The sequence below is a fragment of the Carlito syrichta genome, unplaced genomic scaffold, assembly GCF_000164805.1.
Source record: "Carlito syrichta isolate Samal-C Ts95f unplaced genomic scaffold, Tarsius_syrichta-2.0.1 Scaffold82655, whole genome shotgun sequence".
NCBI classification, from domain to species: domain Eukaryota; kingdom Metazoa; phylum Chordata; class Mammalia; order Primates; family Tarsiidae; genus Carlito; species Carlito syrichta.
Window position 1 is genome coordinate 95,742 of NW_007026751.1, and position 18,166 is coordinate 113,907.

General features: G+C 37.6%; 1 protein-coding gene across 1 annotated transcript in view; it reads left to right on the forward strand.

Moving 5' to 3' along the window:
• Positions 1 to 18,166, forward strand: part of MED14 (mediator complex subunit 14) — an 87,745-nt gene that overhangs the window by 26,819 nt on the left and 42,760 nt on the right. The window contains exons 11-15 of the mRNA XM_008055938.2: positions 4,564 to 4,689; positions 7,152 to 7,230; positions 10,827 to 10,986; positions 14,606 to 14,800; positions 15,192 to 15,323. Of these exons, the coding sequence (XP_008054129.2) occupies positions 4,564 to 4,689; positions 7,152 to 7,230; positions 10,827 to 10,986; positions 14,606 to 14,800; positions 15,192 to 15,323 (692 nt within the window). The remainder of the gene's footprint in view (positions 1 to 4,563; positions 4,690 to 7,151; positions 7,231 to 10,826; positions 10,987 to 14,605; positions 14,801 to 15,191; positions 15,324 to 18,166) is intronic.

Here is an 18,166-nt window from a genome sequence, read left to right on the forward strand (position 1 = left end):
TATACAATGAAATCACCTTTTGGTCTAATCAGAATACCATTTCCTCTGTATATTTTATCTACCTATAATGAAGCAGTGATTGGCAAAGTCACTTGACTATGTGTCAGGCATTTTAATTATATGGTTGAGACTAGTCCTTTTTTTTTGAGTTGGAGTCTCACTCTATCGCCCAGACTGGAGGGCAGTGGCATTCCTGGCCACCGCAGCCTTGACCTTCTGGGCTCCGGCGATCCTTCCGCCTCAGCCTTCCAAGTAGCTGGAACTACAGGCGCGCGCTGCCACGCCGGATGATTTTTTGATTTATTGTAGAGGTGAGGTCTCGCCTGCCCAGGCGGGTCTCGAACCCATGGGCTCAGGCAGTCTACTCACCTCAGCCTCCCAAAGGGGTGGGATTACAGGCTGAGCCACTGAGCCCGGCTTATACTCACCTCTTATATTTAGATCTGTGAGTCAGTTTGAGTTACTGCTTGTGTATGGTGTGAGGTAGGGATTCTACTGCATTCTTTTGTATGAGGATATGCAGTTGTCCCAGTGGCATTTGTTGAAGACTGTTTTTCCCAATTTAATTGTTTCGTCACACTTGTTGAAATTCCCCATTTGTTGTTAAAAAATACTTTAAGCACTTGGCAATCCTAATTTTTCTTATTTCTAATTTTTCAAAATAGGAAAATTTTAAAATTTCATTTGTTGGAATTTCAGAAAATAGGGGTTTGTGATCTTTAATAGGCTCTGGTTTACTTTAACTATCATTTGTAAACAAGGTTTGGTAAGTAAAAAAAAAAGTATGATTGCCCAGGGTTTATTTAAATTACTTTGAAAAAATAAACTCTAAGTGTATATTTACATAGGAATGGTTTTGTGAACTGTTGTCTAAGTTCTGAAGATTTTTCTTTAGCAGCATTTTGTAGATATGTCAGAAGATCTAAGTTTAGCTACATGCTCTTGAACAAGTCATTTATACTTTTTGGGTCCCATTCTCTTCATCTGTAATTTGAGGATATTAGTCCAGGGTCTTCCTAGATCTATAACTCTAATAGGAGTGTGCTACAGCAGTGGTTTTCTTTTTGTTTTGTTTTGTTTTGAGTTTGAGTCTCACTCTGTCGCCCAGACTGGAGTGCAGTGGCCGCTCCCGGCCACCGCAGCCTCGACCTGCTGGGCTCCGGCGATTCTTCCGTTTCAGCCTTCCAAGTAGCCGGAACTACAGGTGCGCGCTACCACGCCCAGCTAATTTTTTGATTTATTGTAGAGATGAGGTCTCGCCGCCCAGGCGGGTCTTGAACCCGCGGGCTCAGGCAATCCACTCACTTCAGCCTCCCAAAGGCGCAGGATTACAGACTGAGTCACCGAGCCCGGCTACAGCAGTGGTTTTCAAGCCTTAGGTGTTTTAGAGTCCTAGGTGTTAGAGTAAGGCATCTCAGCGACTGTGATTTGGAGGAGAGGAAGAAACTTGCATGTGAGATTCGCCCCCTCAGTCCTGCTTTAATTAAGATGGTTCTGGAAATGATGACTGCTAGAGGAAAGGGTCTCCTGATCCACCTTTTTAGGGCATGTGCTTTAGCTGGTTTTTAAAATTTATGTGCATGTATTTATACTCCTCATGTAGTCTTACTTGATTCCTGTTGTGATGGGAAAGTATGCTTTATTTAGCAAGACCCTTTTACTGGAACCAGGGACTATAGTCTATGCTTAGAATCCTTTAGTGTAGTCACCCTTAATCAGCTGGCTTTTCTTCCACTCCTAACTGGAATAACCTGAGGAAATGAGTAGCTCAGAGAATGGAGCACTTCAAGGAAGGGCTGGGAAAATGTGCAAACCACAGGTTTTGAACAGCCTAGATGGCAGTGTATGGTTTCATGGGGGCAGGAAAGGTTCAGGGGAAAGGAGGCAGAACTCTGGAGAGAAATTCAAAAAAGGCAGTGCAAGACACTAAAGGCAAATTGAGATATGGCCTAGTTTACAGCATTGCCTAACTCTTCAAAACCAGGGTCCTGTTCCCTTGTGTTGTACTCTACCCATCAGTGTCGTAATCAGAGCACTGCAGTCAGTTGGGAAGCTGTGAACCACACAGCCATTCCTAATTGGGCTTAGTTGCTTCTCTTCGGTCTTCACACTGTATTACTGTGTATTGGTCCATTCTTCATCTTGTCCTCAATAAATGATATGAAGAGATCAAAGAGGAAGTATATACATATTTTTGCTGGAGGAAGAGGCGAGTCCTGTCATCTTGTAGTACCTTTAATTTCCTTTCTTTATTTGTAAGTTTTCCCGTTTTTGGATACCTTAAAACCTGTTGTCTTTAAATGCTTTAGGGCCTTATATATTGTATTTTCTGTAAAGAAAAATGTGGACATTGGTGGTCATAAGATATATTCATCTTTAGCCAGGTGTGGTAACGCGCGCCTGTAGTTCCAGCTACTTGGAAGGCTGAGGTGGAAGAATCGCCGGAGCCCGGCAGGTCGAGGCTGCGGTGGCCGGGAGTGGCCACTGCACTCCAGTCTGGGCGACAGAGTGAGACTCCAACTCAAAAAAAAAAAAAAAAAAAGATATATTCATCTATATACTCAAATATTTCCAATCTTTGAACCACGTTTTCTGTATTCTTTTCTGATGCCCTATTTTTCTAAGAATACTCACTTTTGATAATTAGATTGAAATTTAATTGTTATCCCAATTCCCACAACTAGTGTTACTCCATTGCTATACTTTAGAAATGGATTTGCTTTGAAGAATACATTCTCACCCCATTAGGAATTATCGCAGTATAGAAATGTTGTAGAAATCAGCAACCCTGTGTCAAATCCATAATAATTTTTTATTATATTAGCATTGTAAGTTCAACAAAACATCATCGATGTGAACTAATTTGTCATGCTGCTCTGCATTACAAAATATTAGAAAATAAATTTCTGTTTGTGCCCTTTTCTTTTTTTTTTTTTTGAGTTGGAGTCTCACTCTGTCGCCCAGACTGGAGTGTAGTGGCCGCTCCCGGCCACCGCAGCCTCGATCTGCTGGGCTCCGGCAATCCTTCCGCCTCAGCCTTCCAAGTAGCTGGAACTACAGGCGCGCACTACCACACCCGGCTCATTTTTTGATTTATTGTAGAGATGAGGTCTCACCAAGTTGCCCAGGTGGGTCTCGAACCCCCAGGCTCAGACAGTCCACTCACCTCAGCCTCCCAAAGGCGCGGGATTACAGGCTGAGCCACCGAGCCCAGCTGTGCCCTTTTCATTTTGTTTTTTTTCCAGGTCAGAGTTCTGCTGGACTTGTATGTTACACATTTGTATGAGATACAGAGGTTGAGTATCTTTTATCCAGAATGGCTTAAGGCCAAAAGTATTTTGGATTTTTTTCAAACTTTGGAGTATTTGCACTTATGCTTACCAGTTGAGCCTCCCAAATCTGAAAATCTGAAATGCTTTAATGAGCTTTTCCTTTGAGCATCATGTCAGCACTCAAAACTTTGGATTTCGAAGCATTTTGGATTTTCAGGTTTGGGAGGCTTAGCCTGTACTTGAAAGCAGTTTATTTCATCTAATTAAATATGGCTCCTGCAGTCTTTTTCTTTATGAATTTGTTTGATGATTTGTGTTGACAATGCCAATGGTAATATCAGCCATTTGAATGATTACAAATTCGAAGAGGCTAGAGGTTTGGTTTGTTTCTTTGATTCATAGAGGAATATAGATCATGTACATTTGTTAAGCACTTTGCCTTTTAAAGCACCTTCATAAACTTGATTTTTCTTCCTCCTATTGCCTGTGTCATAGAGGGCATCACCACTCTTCTCCACATGCCACCACCCCCCTCCCCAGCTTTTCTCTTGAGCTGTAGCTTGAGAGGAACTTGGTAACAAGAAGAGCATATTCCTTTTACGGCTCCTCAATCTGATCAGCATTTAGTGTGTTTTCAATGCTTTGCTCATTTGCTGGATTTCATTATGCCAACTTGTGGGATTAAGAGAAAAACTAATTGTATTGTCAGCTTTGGGGATTTGTGTTTAGTAATTGCCTGTGTTCTTATTTCATCTGTGACTTGAAAATGAGGTATACTCATGACTTGAAAACAATCTTTTTCTATGTAATCAATAATATTTATTAGTTTGCAAGTGCTTCTGTAAACACATGACTTCTAATTGCCAGAAAACCTCTCTTTTTTTTTGAAGAATTGCATTGACAATCATTAGGCCATAGCTGAAACTTACTCTGTTTACCAAACAACTAATTTTCTTCCCACTATATCAAAAAGAAAATTCTTAAAAATTAGCTTATTAGTAATTAACAAGTGAAAGTAAAACTACAATTTAGTTCAGTGATGAGGTTAAATTTTCACTAGCCATTTTAACCCTTTTTAAGAAATTTTTTTTTTTTTGCAGAAGTATATGAGATGGGTATGTTTGTTTCAAGTCAAGTTGAAGATTACATTCTTCCTTTTGAGTTACAAATTTTGCAAATCATGGTTTTTGGGGTCCTTCAATAGTTGGTTTGTTTCTCCTCACTGACTGAGAAATCATTTTTCTGGAAAGTATTTAGATAGAAAAATAACTTTTAATTCTTAACTGTTCAGCTTCCATAGAGACTGCACTTCCGGCTCTTGTTGTTCCCATCTTGGAGCCCTGTGGTAATTCGGAGTGTCTGCACATTTTTGTAGATTTGCATTCTGGAATGTTCCAATTGATGCTTTACGGACTTGGTAAGTTACTAGATGATATAATTAATTACTCAATGTAAGAAAAATATATTTGACAGAAGGAAAATTAAAACTTTCTGCCATTAGGTTATTGGAAGGGATGGTGTATACGAGTGTGGAAAGTAGATATGGAAAGAATAACTGATTGATGTCAGTTGCTTGGAACCCCCCCCCCTTTTTATTTGAGTCGAAGTCTCACTCTGTTGCTCAGGCTGAAGTGCAGCAGCACGCTCACAGCCACCGCAGCTTCGACCTGCTGGCCTCAAGCGATCCTTCTGCGTCAGCCTTCTAAGTAGCTGGAACCAAAGGTACGTGTTACCACGCCCAGCTAATTTTTTTAAACTTATTGTAGAAACGAGGTCTTGTCAGGTTGCCCAGTCTGGTCTTGAGCCCCTGGGCTCAGACAGTCCTCTTGCCTCCGCCTCCCAAAGTGCTAGGATTATAGACATGAGCTACTGTGCCACATTGGAGCCCTATTTTAACTCTTCTGTGGATTTTCTTGTAGCAGAACTTAAATTTCCCAGTATAAAACACATTTGTATTTTGTTTTGTTTGGTTTTAAAGTAAAAGTAATGCTGATGACTGGCGTATTTTAGGTTAACTTATCTATTCAGTCAGTAGCTCAATTTCTATTTTGCCACTGATAGTTCAATGACACGGCGATGACTACAAGAAATTCTAATGTCATTTGTAGCTGAAGAACGAACATATTTATGACAGTAGAAGTATCTAAGATGACTTGGGGAACAGTCCTGGGGGAAAATATTTTTTTTCTGGCTTAAACACAATACAAAGTTTGATTTATAACTTGTTTTGTTACTGAGTTGATGTTCTCAAATGATGAAATGGTGAGAACTTAGTGTTTTTGTATTGCTATTAGAATAGTGTTCTTGAGTATATTAGCACATTTGCCATTTAAAGTAAATATTAAGCAAGATAGATTGAAAATAAAGGGTTTTCTGGTTATGTTGTATGGCAAGAAAGATTTTTTTTTCCTATGGGCTGCTCATAGAAAACTGGACTCATTACTTAGAATGACATCACATTTATGATGACTAAACTACACATTTATGAATTCTTTTAACCATGGTTCCAGACAAACAAGGCAATTATTTTTTCTTTAAGACTTCAACTGTTTACCTGATTATTAACAGTACATAATAATAAATAAAAAACCTAAGGACATAAAAGTGAGAAAATCAGCAGAAAATAGTCTTTTAGGGATGTATGCTTGTCTTAGCAACCCGGGTTGTCATAACAAAATAACATAGACTGGGTAACTTAAACAACAGAAATGTATTTTCTCACAGTTCTAGAGGCTAGAAATTCAAGATCAAGGTGCCAGCATGGTTGGTTTCCGATGAGCCCTCTCCTTCTGGCTGGTAGACAGCTACCTTTTTGCTGTGTGTTCTCAGATGGCTGGGGGAGCAAGCTCTCTGGTCCCTTTTTTTTTTTTGAGTTGGAGTCTCACTCTGTCACCCAGACTGGAGTGCAGTGGCTGCTCCCGGCCACTGCAGCTTCGACCTGCTGGGCTCTGGCGATCCTTCCGCCTCTGCCTTCCAAGTAACTGGAACTACAGGTGCGCGCTACCACGCCCGGCTCATTTTTGGTTTATTGTAGAGATGAGGTCTCACCAAGTTGCCCAGGCGGGTCTCGAACCCACGGGCTCAGGCAATTCACTCACCTCAGGCTCCCAAAGGCATGGGATTACAGGCTGAGCGACCGAGCCTGGCTGTGGTCCCTTCTTATAAGGCTACGATCCCTTCATGAGGTCCTTACCCTCATGACCTCATCTAAAACTAATTATCTCCAAAGGCCTCTTCTCCAAATACCACAATGGGGGGGGTTAGGACTTCATCAGATGGATTTTGGGGGGACACAGTTCATTCAATAACAGCGCTCTTCTGATTTTTCTTATATTTTTTTTCCATTTGTTGAAATTGTTTTGTATCTTTCTCTTTTTGGTCGATAGTCTACTTATTAGCATTTTCTAGTGTCATTGAAAATTCTAAGTGACATAATTATCCAATAGCCCTTGTATATGCCAGAGGGCATTTTTGTTTAGTAACTAAGCATTTCTACGATAGTTTTTAGTTTTTATAATTGTTAAGGTTCTAAATCTATTAATACTATGAGTTCTAAATACTTACAATTTAAAAATACTAATGAATTAGACTAAGAGTTTAGGGAAATAAAATCTAGGCAAGTAATTCGTATTAATTACTTGTTCCTTCTGCCTGTGTACATTTGCTACTAACTACTTTTATCTATAACTCTCCCTAAATGTTAAAGAAGGAAAACAAATTAGGTTGGTTTACATCAATGATGTGTTTAGTTTTCCTCAGACTCAAAAATAACATGATTTTCTACCTAAAACAATAATTTTCATTTAGTTTTTAGACCACCTAGATAAATATTTTAGTTCTCATGTAAGCAGTTAATTAATTAAGTGCTTTATTCTGTAGACCAAGCCACTCTAGAGGACATGGAGAAGTCTGTGAATGATGATATGAAACGAATCATACCTTGGATTCAGCAACTTAAGTAAGCTTATTTATTTAGCTCAAGACTAAAAGTGGAAACCTATTTTGACAAGATATATTTTCTTCTTCGTCATTACTCTTGATCAGTCACTGTCCTTAAGGTTTATGACATGAAACTTGAGTGCGTTTTGGTACCTTAGAATCTAAATTTTCTTGGAATAGTTCCAAGATGGCAGTCTCTCATATCAAATTCCCCTCTAGAGCAAATGTAAGTGTGAAGGGCATGGCACTCAAATTTCATGCCTTGCCTTATTTTCTTCTGTACAAGCACTTTACAAATCACTTACACAATGAATTTTATTGTATCAAGTGTTCTCTGTAATAAAGTCTTATTTGTTCTTATACAGGATAATCTTCATGGTATGAATCTACCAGCTGACACTTTCAGAGGTGTCTTTTCTGCTTCTCTAATACTATCAATCAACTTGTCTCAGAACCCTTTGAATGCTTCATACCGTTAAACTAAATAAAATTGAAAATGGAGCTATAGATAATTCTGTGGGGTTTCATTACCACCCTGATACACAAAGGTACCCTTATGGCAACTCTAACAAGCTCTCTTTTACAAATTAATAAAACAGGCCAGGCACAGTGGCTAATGCCTATAATCCCAGTGGTTTGGGAGACTGTGGCGGGAGGATCACTTGAGACCAGCCTGGGCAACAGAGCAAGACCTTTTCTCTACCAAAAAAAAAAAAGTTAGCTAGGTGTTGTGGTGCACACCTATAGTCCCAGCTACTTGGGAGGCTGAGGCAGAAGGATCATTTGAACCCAGGAGACCAAGGCTATGGTGAGCCACGGTCATGCCATTGCACTCCAGCTTGGGTGACAGAGTGAAACCCTGTCTCAAAAAAAAAAAAAAAAAATTAACAATAAAATTAATGAAGCAGAATTTCAAGGTATAAAAAAATTTCAGAGATTAAAATCAAAATTGGCAAAAGGGGCATGGGGGAGGATAGAAAACCAAAAAAATACTGTTTAGAGGTATTGTTGTTTTTTAGCATCACTTTTATACATTTTGGCTAAGCAAGCAAGGTGTAAATACCTAACATGCTTAATAATTTGCAACTTGCATAACTTGAGGTTGTTTATGTGGCAGTTTTAGCTATTAGAAATATAAACTAAAACCAGTAAATCTAAGTTCCAAAAAACCTTTAACTTATCAAATGTGTGCCTCTACTTAAACTCAAGTAATTTGTTTATGAGAAAAGTCCCCTGATTGTCACTTATATATAACAGTGCTTCTCAAATGATCTATGGTGAATAACCAGTTTATCACTAATCTATCATGGGACATTATTTTTTTGAAAGAATTTTATTGAGGTAGAATTTATACCATAAAAAGCCCACCCATTTAAAGTGTTCAATTCAATTAGTTGTAATACATTTACAGAATATTGCAAAGTTCACTTTTAGAACATGTGGAACATTTTCATCTCCCAAAGAAATGTCCATTTATAGCTAATAACCATTCCCAACCCCAGACAACTACAAATCGACTTTCTGTTTCTATAAATTTGCCTTTTCTGGACATTTTCATATAAGTGGAATCATAAAATATAAAAGCCAGTCCTTTGTAACTGACTGGCTTATATCACTTAGCATGTTTTAAAGTTTCATCTATATTGTAGCATGTATCAGTACTTCATTTCTTTTTATGGCTGAATAATATTTCACTGTTTGGATATACCACATTTTGTTTATTTATTCATCAACTGATGAAAATGTGGATTGCTTCCACTTTTTGGTTATTATGCATAATGATGCTATGAACATTCATGTGCAGGTCTGTGTGTGGACATATGTTTTCTTTTGTCTTGGGTAGACACCTAGGAGTAGAATTGCAGGGCATACAGTAAATTTGTCTAACTTTTTAAAGAAACTGCCAGACTGTTTTCCAAAGTGGCTGTGCTGTTTTATAGTCCTATCAGCAGTATGTGACAGTTTTCATTTCGCTACATTCTTTCCAGCATATGTTAGTCTCTGTGAATGTAGATATCTTAATACGTGTAAAGAGGTATCTTATTATGATTTTAATTTACATTTTCCTAATGACTAATGAGGTTGAACTTCTGTTCATGTGATTACTTTTTTTTAATAATGTGTAAAAAAAGAAATAATTCTAGAAAAAAATGAAAAAACATGTACAAAATATAAGCTCCATTGGTTTTTAGTAGAGTCAATAGACATAAAATTACACTCCAGTAAATATAATCAGAACAAACATAACATAGGAAAAAAAATTATGGAAACCATGCACATTTTTCTAGTGAAAGTGTACATATAGGAAATTAATATAGAAAATAGCTTAGACTCAAATTTTCTGTTCCACAAAATCCTAACAAAAGATCAAGAGTGAGATAGTGATTCCAGATACACTTTGAAAAGAGCACCTTGTATATCAAAATTTAGAATTTTTAATATGACTAGTGAGCTTGTTTCTTATTTGTTATAACTTGGTTGGATTGATGATAATGCTAATCATGAGAGATGCCTTTTGATTTTCTTTTAATAACATGCATAGTAGAGATACCAGTCTCACAAAAATATGTTAATAGCAATCAAAGAGATTTGAAAGAAATTTTAGCAAGTTCAAGATACTCATTTTTAACTTTTTCGAAAATGAAGCAAGTGGTGGTATTTTTCAAAATTTATCTTCATTCCTCCGTTAGTAGCCAGTTCCAGCATTTGATCCTGCAAAGTTATGGCTAAATTTAAGTTGTCTTTCAATGAAAAAAAATGGTTTACAGATGAACACTTGGGTAACAGTTGATAAATTACCCTTAAAATGTCATATAGCGTGGTTTTACTGCACATGACTAGTATATAGTTTGGACCGCATGCAGCTTGCCACCCAAATGCAACAGCACCCAAACTGATCTATACTCTATTCATCAAGGTGAGCCTGCTGATCATGAACTTGGATGTTGTGGCATTGTTTTGTTACTCTGAAAATTCTTATTTTCTGTATTTATTTCATTTCGCATCAATGAGAGTTTGTAAACCAGTCATTTTCTCCTTTCTGCATATTTTATGATAGGACATCTCAGCCTTAAGAATAGACAGTCAAATAAAAGGAATGAGAGGAGTACTGTAGTAAAAGCATCAAAGTGAAATCTGATGTTTTAGGGAGAAGGGAAAGCAGTTAATTCATACTTACTGGCCCTAGGTTGGTATACTAGGCACTCACACATACACAATATAAAAACTGGGGCTATATATCACCGGAAAAATGAGGTACTTTGTACTTATTCTTGTTTTATGAACACGAGGCATTTGATAAAGAATGTTGACATTAGATTGCACTGTCTTTAACCCATAGGAGATCTATCATTCCCTTTAATAAGTTAATGTCTCAGCCTTACAGTTAATTCTACCTTAAAATTGGTCAAAATTATTGAAATTGCAGTTTAAATTTCTTAAACTAGAGCTAGCAGTCTAATACAAAACTGGAGAAATGATTTGTCATTATGGTCTTGTGTCCTTTTATTCGGTAAATTTCAATCAGTTGGTGTTTTAGTGGTCTTTGTAAATCAGTAGCACATAATTAATTGGAAAAGTCTATTATTTTATGTGGATTCTCTCATTTAAATTCAGGTTTTGGCTTGGACAACAGCGTTGCAAACAATCTATAAAACATCTGCCTACAATAAGCACTGAAACATTGCAACTTTCCAATTACGCAACTCATCCTGTTGGAAAGCTTTCTAAGCATAAACTGTTCATTAAACTTACCCGCCTTCCACAGTACTACATTGTAAGTATGCAAATGACTGATTTGCAGTGATTGAGTTCAGTAATTATGTTGGTATTTTGAATGATTTATTGTTTAATTTGCAAATGAACTTTATTGAATGTTTGATTTTCATAGAGTGATTCTTAACACAGGTATAGGGATTGGGGATTAAGGATAAAGTCATACCTCAGTTGGAGAATATAAGGCATATGTATATCTCTCACTCTAGGATCTCTTCTACGGTAAGGCTTAGTGGAAAGAGGCATTGCCCTTGTAAGAAGAAAATATTTGAGAGTAACTGCTGTGAAGATTTGGAGATATTTTGGTGTCAGATAAACTTGCTTAATTTTGGTTAACTGCTAGCTTGTGTAATGCAGTCCTTTAAATATGGACTGGCTGAGGTAGCTTTATTTTCTCATCCTGAATTGATTGAAGGCGATATCCATTTTATTGATTGCATGTGCCTTTCAGTATGCACTGAGGTCCTTTCTTGCTCCTTTTTTTTCACTCTTTCTAGGTGTTTTTCAGTTAGTTTCTTTGAGATCTTTGAATTGGTTAAAATTAGCAAGAATTTGAAATATGAACTCACCCTGAATATATTTTCTTGCTTGTAGAAATTTCTGTATATGTCAAGTAGATACTATTGGCTCAGAATCTAAGATGTTTGAAAAATTTTAATTCAAGATTGTTGGTTGAGGGTAATAGTGAATTTTTAAAGATTTTGAGCTGTACTTTTTAAAAATATTATCTTAAAAAAGTACCCCATGTAGACTGATTTATCTTAAGTTAGGTTTACTTACGTAGGCTAATGAGTCTGTCATTCATGTGAACGTCAGTTTATTCTGAATTTTAAAACACCAGCTGTGGAATTAGATTTGGCACACAACAAAATGCTGTTGTTTCATTTCTCAGTGAGCTTGTTTGGTCTTTATGTGAAATGACAATGGAGAATACATACATCATAGCCAAACCTGTGAAGTTCAGAGATCTTTTATACTCAGCTACACACAAAATAAAATAAAAATAGTTATAAGTTATTCTTTTCTGACCTTTTTTTTTTTGAGTTGGAGTCTCACTCTCTCACCCAGGCTGGAGTGCAGTGGTGCACTCACAGCCACTCCAACGTCAACCTGCTGGGCTCTGGCGATCCTTCTGTCTCAGCCTTCCAAGTAGCCAGAACTATAGGCATGCGCTACTGTGCCCGGCTAATTTTGTTTTTTTTTTGATTTATTGTAGAGACGAAATCTCGCCAAGTTGCTTGAGCTAGTCTCAAACCCGTGGGCTCAGGCAGTCCACTCGCCTCTGTCTTTCAAAGTGCTGGGATTACAGGCTGAACCACTGAGCCCAGTCGTATGACCTTATTTAACATCAACGAACAGTCAGGCGTTAGTGTCAGTGACCAGTGACTTATTATAAAACAATAATTTGTTTCATGTCATTTAGACCAAAACTGAATATACTTCTTGTTCTCTAGATTTATCACTTAGGGATGATATATTCATAGAGTTGGAAGTAACTACTGTAATGGACATTAAGAAGAACAGAGGAAAGGCTTGTTGCAGTTGATCTCCCTTTAAATGTCTTTTTTTAAAATATAAAGATGTGGGGTACAATTCAGGGTTAGGTATACAAACATTGATGATGCAGGTATCCTTGTTAATGAGGTATGCCCCTCCCTTCCCTAGCAGTTTCCTCAACTGCCAGTCCCACCCCCCCTTAAATGTCTTGTTGTCATTATACTTTTTCTGGTTAGTTTTGTTGAGATGTAATTTACATATAGTAAAACTTTAGACTTTTTAGTATGAGTTTTGATAAATGAATACTGTTGTATAACCTCTATCTCAGTAAGGACACAGAATAGTTCTGTCACTCCCCAAAATTTGCTCATGCTGCCCCTTTATAGTCAACTTGAACCTAGGAGTTTGAAACCAACTAGTAACCACTGATCTATTTTCTGTCTCTACAGTTTTGCCTTTTCAATCTAGTTTCTTTCACTATCTTTGACACTTATCCATTCCACGTTATAGATGTACCAGAGTTTGAGTTTAGTTACCTATTGAAGGACATCTGGGGTATTTCCAATTTGGGTAGTTATGACTAAAGTTGCTATAAACACTTGCATATCGATTTTTGTGTGAACATAAGTTTTCATTTCTTATTTCATTTTGAAGACATAATTAGGATTTGGATTGTTGGGTCATATGGTAAGTGTATTTAACTTTATAGGAAACTGCCTATTTTCCACAGTGGTGTACAGCATTTTGCATTTCCATCAGCAATATGTGTGAGTTCTAGTTGCTCCTCATTCTTGCCAGCAATTGGTTATCGTGATAAAAAAAAAATATTTTAGCCATTCTGTTAGGTGTATAGTGGTATCGTATAATCTTATTTATACCGTCCTGCATGAGAGGGGAGTGAGGGAGAAGGAAGGCAAGAAGAAAGATGGAAAAGTATGTGTCTTGGTCAGAGCCTTTTCTAATGGCATTTATTTCTGTCACTAAAGTATTTAGGGGGCTCTTCTTAAATTTTGTCTAGACTTTGAAAACAGGAAGCTGGTATAGTGGGTAAGAACAAGGTCCGTGGAGCCAAACTTCTGGGATCAAAGCATGAGTCTGTCACTCATTAAGCTGTGTGGCCTTGGGCAACAGCAGACTTGCTTTTTTTTGTGCCTCAGTTTCCTCATCAGAAAAATAAAGATAATAATTACTTCACAAAGTTATTAGGAGGATTTAAATGTGTTAACATCTGTAAATTAGATGTGGGGTTTTTTTTGTTTTTGTTTTTTTTGTTTTTTTCTTGTTGCCCAGGCTGGAGCGCAGTGGCATGCTGACAGCCACCGCAGCCTCGGCATGCTTGGCTCAGGCGACCCTTCTGCCTCAGCCTTCCAAGTAGCTGGAAGTACAGATGCACACCACCATGCCTGGCTAGTTTTTGTGTGTATGTGATTTATTGTAGAGACGAGGTCTCACCAAGTTGCCCAGGCTGGTCTTGAACCCCCGGTCTCAGGCATTCCTCTTGCCTTGGCCTCCCAAAGTGCTGGGATTACAGACTGAACCACCGTGCCTGGCCAGATACGGTTTTTAAGACATGAGGCAGCAATAAGGCTTAAGTACTTAGGACAGCACTTGGCACATGATTGTCATTGATGTTATCCTCACAGTGACCATATTTTCCGATTGAAAAATCAAGGTTTATTTTTGCATGTGTCCAAGTATGAGAGATAGTTATTTTTCTCTAATATTGGAATTTTTAGGGTGTTTGAATGGTTAGGGGAGACAGCAGGGCAATTGTGAAATAGACATCACTCTAGAAAATCTAGGAGACCCATTGGACTTGAGCATACAGTGTTTTTCAGTTTATAAGCTGAGGTATGAATACTAAGAAGACCTAATGCTAATAGTTTAAATCTTTCTTTTGATATAATTTATGGTTACTTTTACTTTTATCATTCTTTAATCTCATCTATTTTTGGAAAAGAAATTTTGTATTTGCTGGAAATGCTTTTTTTGACATCATGATTGATTTTTTTAAAAAGACATTTACATTAGATTTCTTATTCTGTGTCATACTTGATATATGGAGGAAAATATCTGACACCGCTTACTTCTCTGAGTGTAATTTCTGATTTGGGCCTTTTTAGGTTGTGGAGATGTTGGAGGTTCCCAATAAACCCACACAGCTGTCCTACAGGTACTACTTTATGTCTGTGAGCACTGCAGATCGTGAAGACAGCCCTGTCGCAGCACTGCTGCTGCAGCAGTTTAAGGATAACATCCAGGACTTGGTTTTTCGTGTAAAAACTGGGAAACAGACCCAAACTGGTACCAAGCGCAAGGTATGATCCTATACGGAAATGAGCACAGAATTTGTGTGTATTAAACTTTGTTGGATTCTTATTTTTAATATGGGAAAGAATTAGATGTGGTTTTTATGAGACTAGGCGACAATAAGGCTTAAGTAGCAATTGTCTACATTTTCTTGAAAATGCTTCTCTTTTAATTAATAATTATTCACCATTTTCCATAAGTTAACTTGTTAAACACACAATATTTATTACTAAGTGACGAGTGTTTAGGTCAGTATTTGCTCAATAAGCATTTCTTGAAAGAATATATGATAACATTTGTTATGGTTAACCCCCAGCTTTGTTTCAGTAGTTTAACTGTCTTAATGAATTGTATTACATGTACTTTTTTACCCACTTATGTTCTTTATTTAAATTTTAGTTGTCTGATGATCCATGTCCAGTAGAATCCAAGAAAACCAAACGACCAGAAGTGTGTGCCTTCAATAAAATTCTAGCTCACTTTGTCGCAATGTGTGATACAAATATGCCATTTGTAGGACTTCGGTTGGAGGTAATATTTTGGAACAATTCTGGATACCCTAATGAAAGAGTAATTTTTAAAATGTCTTGCTAAAGTTACATGGATTCCATTAGGAGAACCAGAATGGTTGTGATCCTGTTCATTTTTGGAGGGGTAAAGGGTTGCAATCATAGTGTCCCATAGTATACATGTAAAACATGACATAAACTGTTTCGTCTCTCTGATTCTAGATTCTGGGCCTTCTGCTCTTTATGAAATTGAAATACAGATTCTTTCCTTTTACAAAGAAACAGACATCTTATTTTCATAACCTCTTAGTAGGAACATTGTTTAAGCCTATTAGAGATGGTTAGTTGATAAAAGGGTGACTTATTTTTGAGTTGGCGAAGCCATGTGTATTGCATAAGCACTGCACTTAAGCAGTAAATAAAACTGGGCTCCTTTGAGAGAAGCAGATCAGAAACAGTATTAAACTAAACTTTTTCTTTTGTCACATGGCAGAAGCAATAGGCTTATGCAGTGTACATGTTGCAAGTGTACATTAGTGTCTTTCAAGAATACACAGTTGTGATATATCCAGCATGATCCCCAAACACGAAAGGGAGGTCACAGAACCTGTATGTTTTATATTTCCATAAAAGCATTCAGCCAAGGGTTGCCAGCTTCAAAAGTGTTACACTAAAACCATAATTGTTTTCCTGTAGTTTAAAGTTTTACATTTTGTAATAATTCCCTCCTCTATAAGTTAATGTCTTGGAGACCTGGAAATATGCAGATAGACTTTTTCAGTTGGGCTGATTATGATGGCCCCAAGACTTGAAGACTTGTTGAAAATAAGTCTTCTTTTCATGCTTTATAACAGAGGTTGGCAGACTTTTTCTGTAAAGGAGCGGATCCTGTATATTTTATATTTTGTGGGTCATATGGTGTCTGTCAAATCTGCTATTGTAGTATGAACCAGCCATAGTTGATATTTAAACAAATGAGTATGGTTGTGTTACAGTAAAACTTTATTTACAAAAATGGGCAATGGACTGGATTTGGCACATGAGCTGTTGTTTGCTTTGGGATCTGCCTGCAGAGGATAAGGTGTAAAATTGTGAAGAGCCTAGGGAGAAACCTAAGCTCAGAAACAGGCACCTAAAATAAGTACTTGTCCTTGATGACCCAGCTCCTAGGTACTGTGAGTCTGATGAGTGTCCTTTTATTTGGGTACGGGCCATAACTCCTAAACTGTGATGTGCATGTTTCCTGTGGACTTGACTATATTCTAGTCTTTTCTTGACTCTTACTGTGTTGCTTGGATTGATTATATAAATGCCATTCAGTTATTACCTTTGCAGTGGGAAAGGAGGATACATAGTGGTGGGGCAAAGCAATGCATTTTTGTTCTCTCTTCCCCTTCCCACAGGCCAGAATTCACAAAAACGTGTGTCTGTAGGCCCACTTAGGCTAAAAACTATAGATCTTTGTCCTCTCTGTCCCCTTTTTCTGTATTCCTGTACATGTTGCACACTTAGGACACATAAGTACATTCTTAGTAGGCTATTGAACTCAATCAAGCTGTTACAAATTTACCTACTTCTCAGCTGGGTGTGGTGACTCATGCTTATAATCGCACTTTGGGAGGCCGAGGTGAGAGGATTGCTTGAGCCCAGGAGTTTGAGACCCACCTGGGCAACTTGATGAGACCTCATCTCTACAATAAATTTAAAAATTTGCTGGGTGTGGTGGCGCATGCCTATAGTTCCAGCTAATTGGAAGGCTGAGGCGGAAGAATCGCCTGAGCACAGCAGGTCAAGGCTGCAGTGGCCATGAGCAGCGTGCCACTGCATGCCAGCCGGGGCAATTGAGTGAGACTCCAACTAAAAAAAAAATTTTTTTTTTTACCTACTTCTCAGTGATAAAAGCAAACAAACATATTTTTGCTTAATTTAAACTGAAATGTTAATAATGAAATTAAATCTTACCAGAGATGTTTATATCTCTGATTGATAGAATAGTGGCAACATTTTTGAGCTGTCCCACGCATCAGTTCTTTTGAATCTGACCTCATATTGCCTATTTGGTTAGCATCTATTTTTCTAACTCTCTGCCTTTCCCAGGCCCAAAGAGCAGGACTTACTCAAATACTTAGGGCTTTCTTAAATCCTTTCCAGGACACGATGGGTCTAAATAAACAAATAGTTTGTCATATAAGACTCGGGGATATCTGCCAAAGGAAAGCATTTCTTTGGTAGATCAGGTGACTTTCTGGCATCTCTTAATAACTTGTAATTCCATGGAAAGGGTTTTAGGCACTATTCCTGCATTATTTTTTTTTTTAACTCACTTTCTGAATCTTTCAATTGGGAAAGAGATCTCATTGGGTAAATGCACAAGTTGGAAATATTTTCTTAGGTTTCACATAGGAAATAGTTTAGTTGTTAAAAAATATATTTCAGAAAAATTATAACTGAAAAATATTGTTAATGATTAGAAATGAAATATGACTGATTTAGAATTTTTTTTGAGCAAACATAATAGAATTATGCAAGAAAACACATTATTATTTTCTAGTTGTCTCATTTGGGACCTCTAGGATTGATTCTAGATTACTTTTGGCTCACTGCAAAACTTAAATCAATCTTCTGAATTTTGAATATTTGCTATCTGTGGAGGTGTTTTTTTTTTTTTTTGAGTTGGCGTCTCACTTGGTCGCCCAGACTGGAGTGCAGTGGCCGCTCCCGGCCACCGCAGCCTCGACCTGCTCGGCTCCGGCGATCCTTCCGCCTCAGCCTTCCGAGTAGCCGGAATTACAGGCGCGCGCTACCACGCCCGGCTGATTTTTTGATTTATTGTAGAGATGAGGTCTCGCTGCCCAGGCGGGTCGA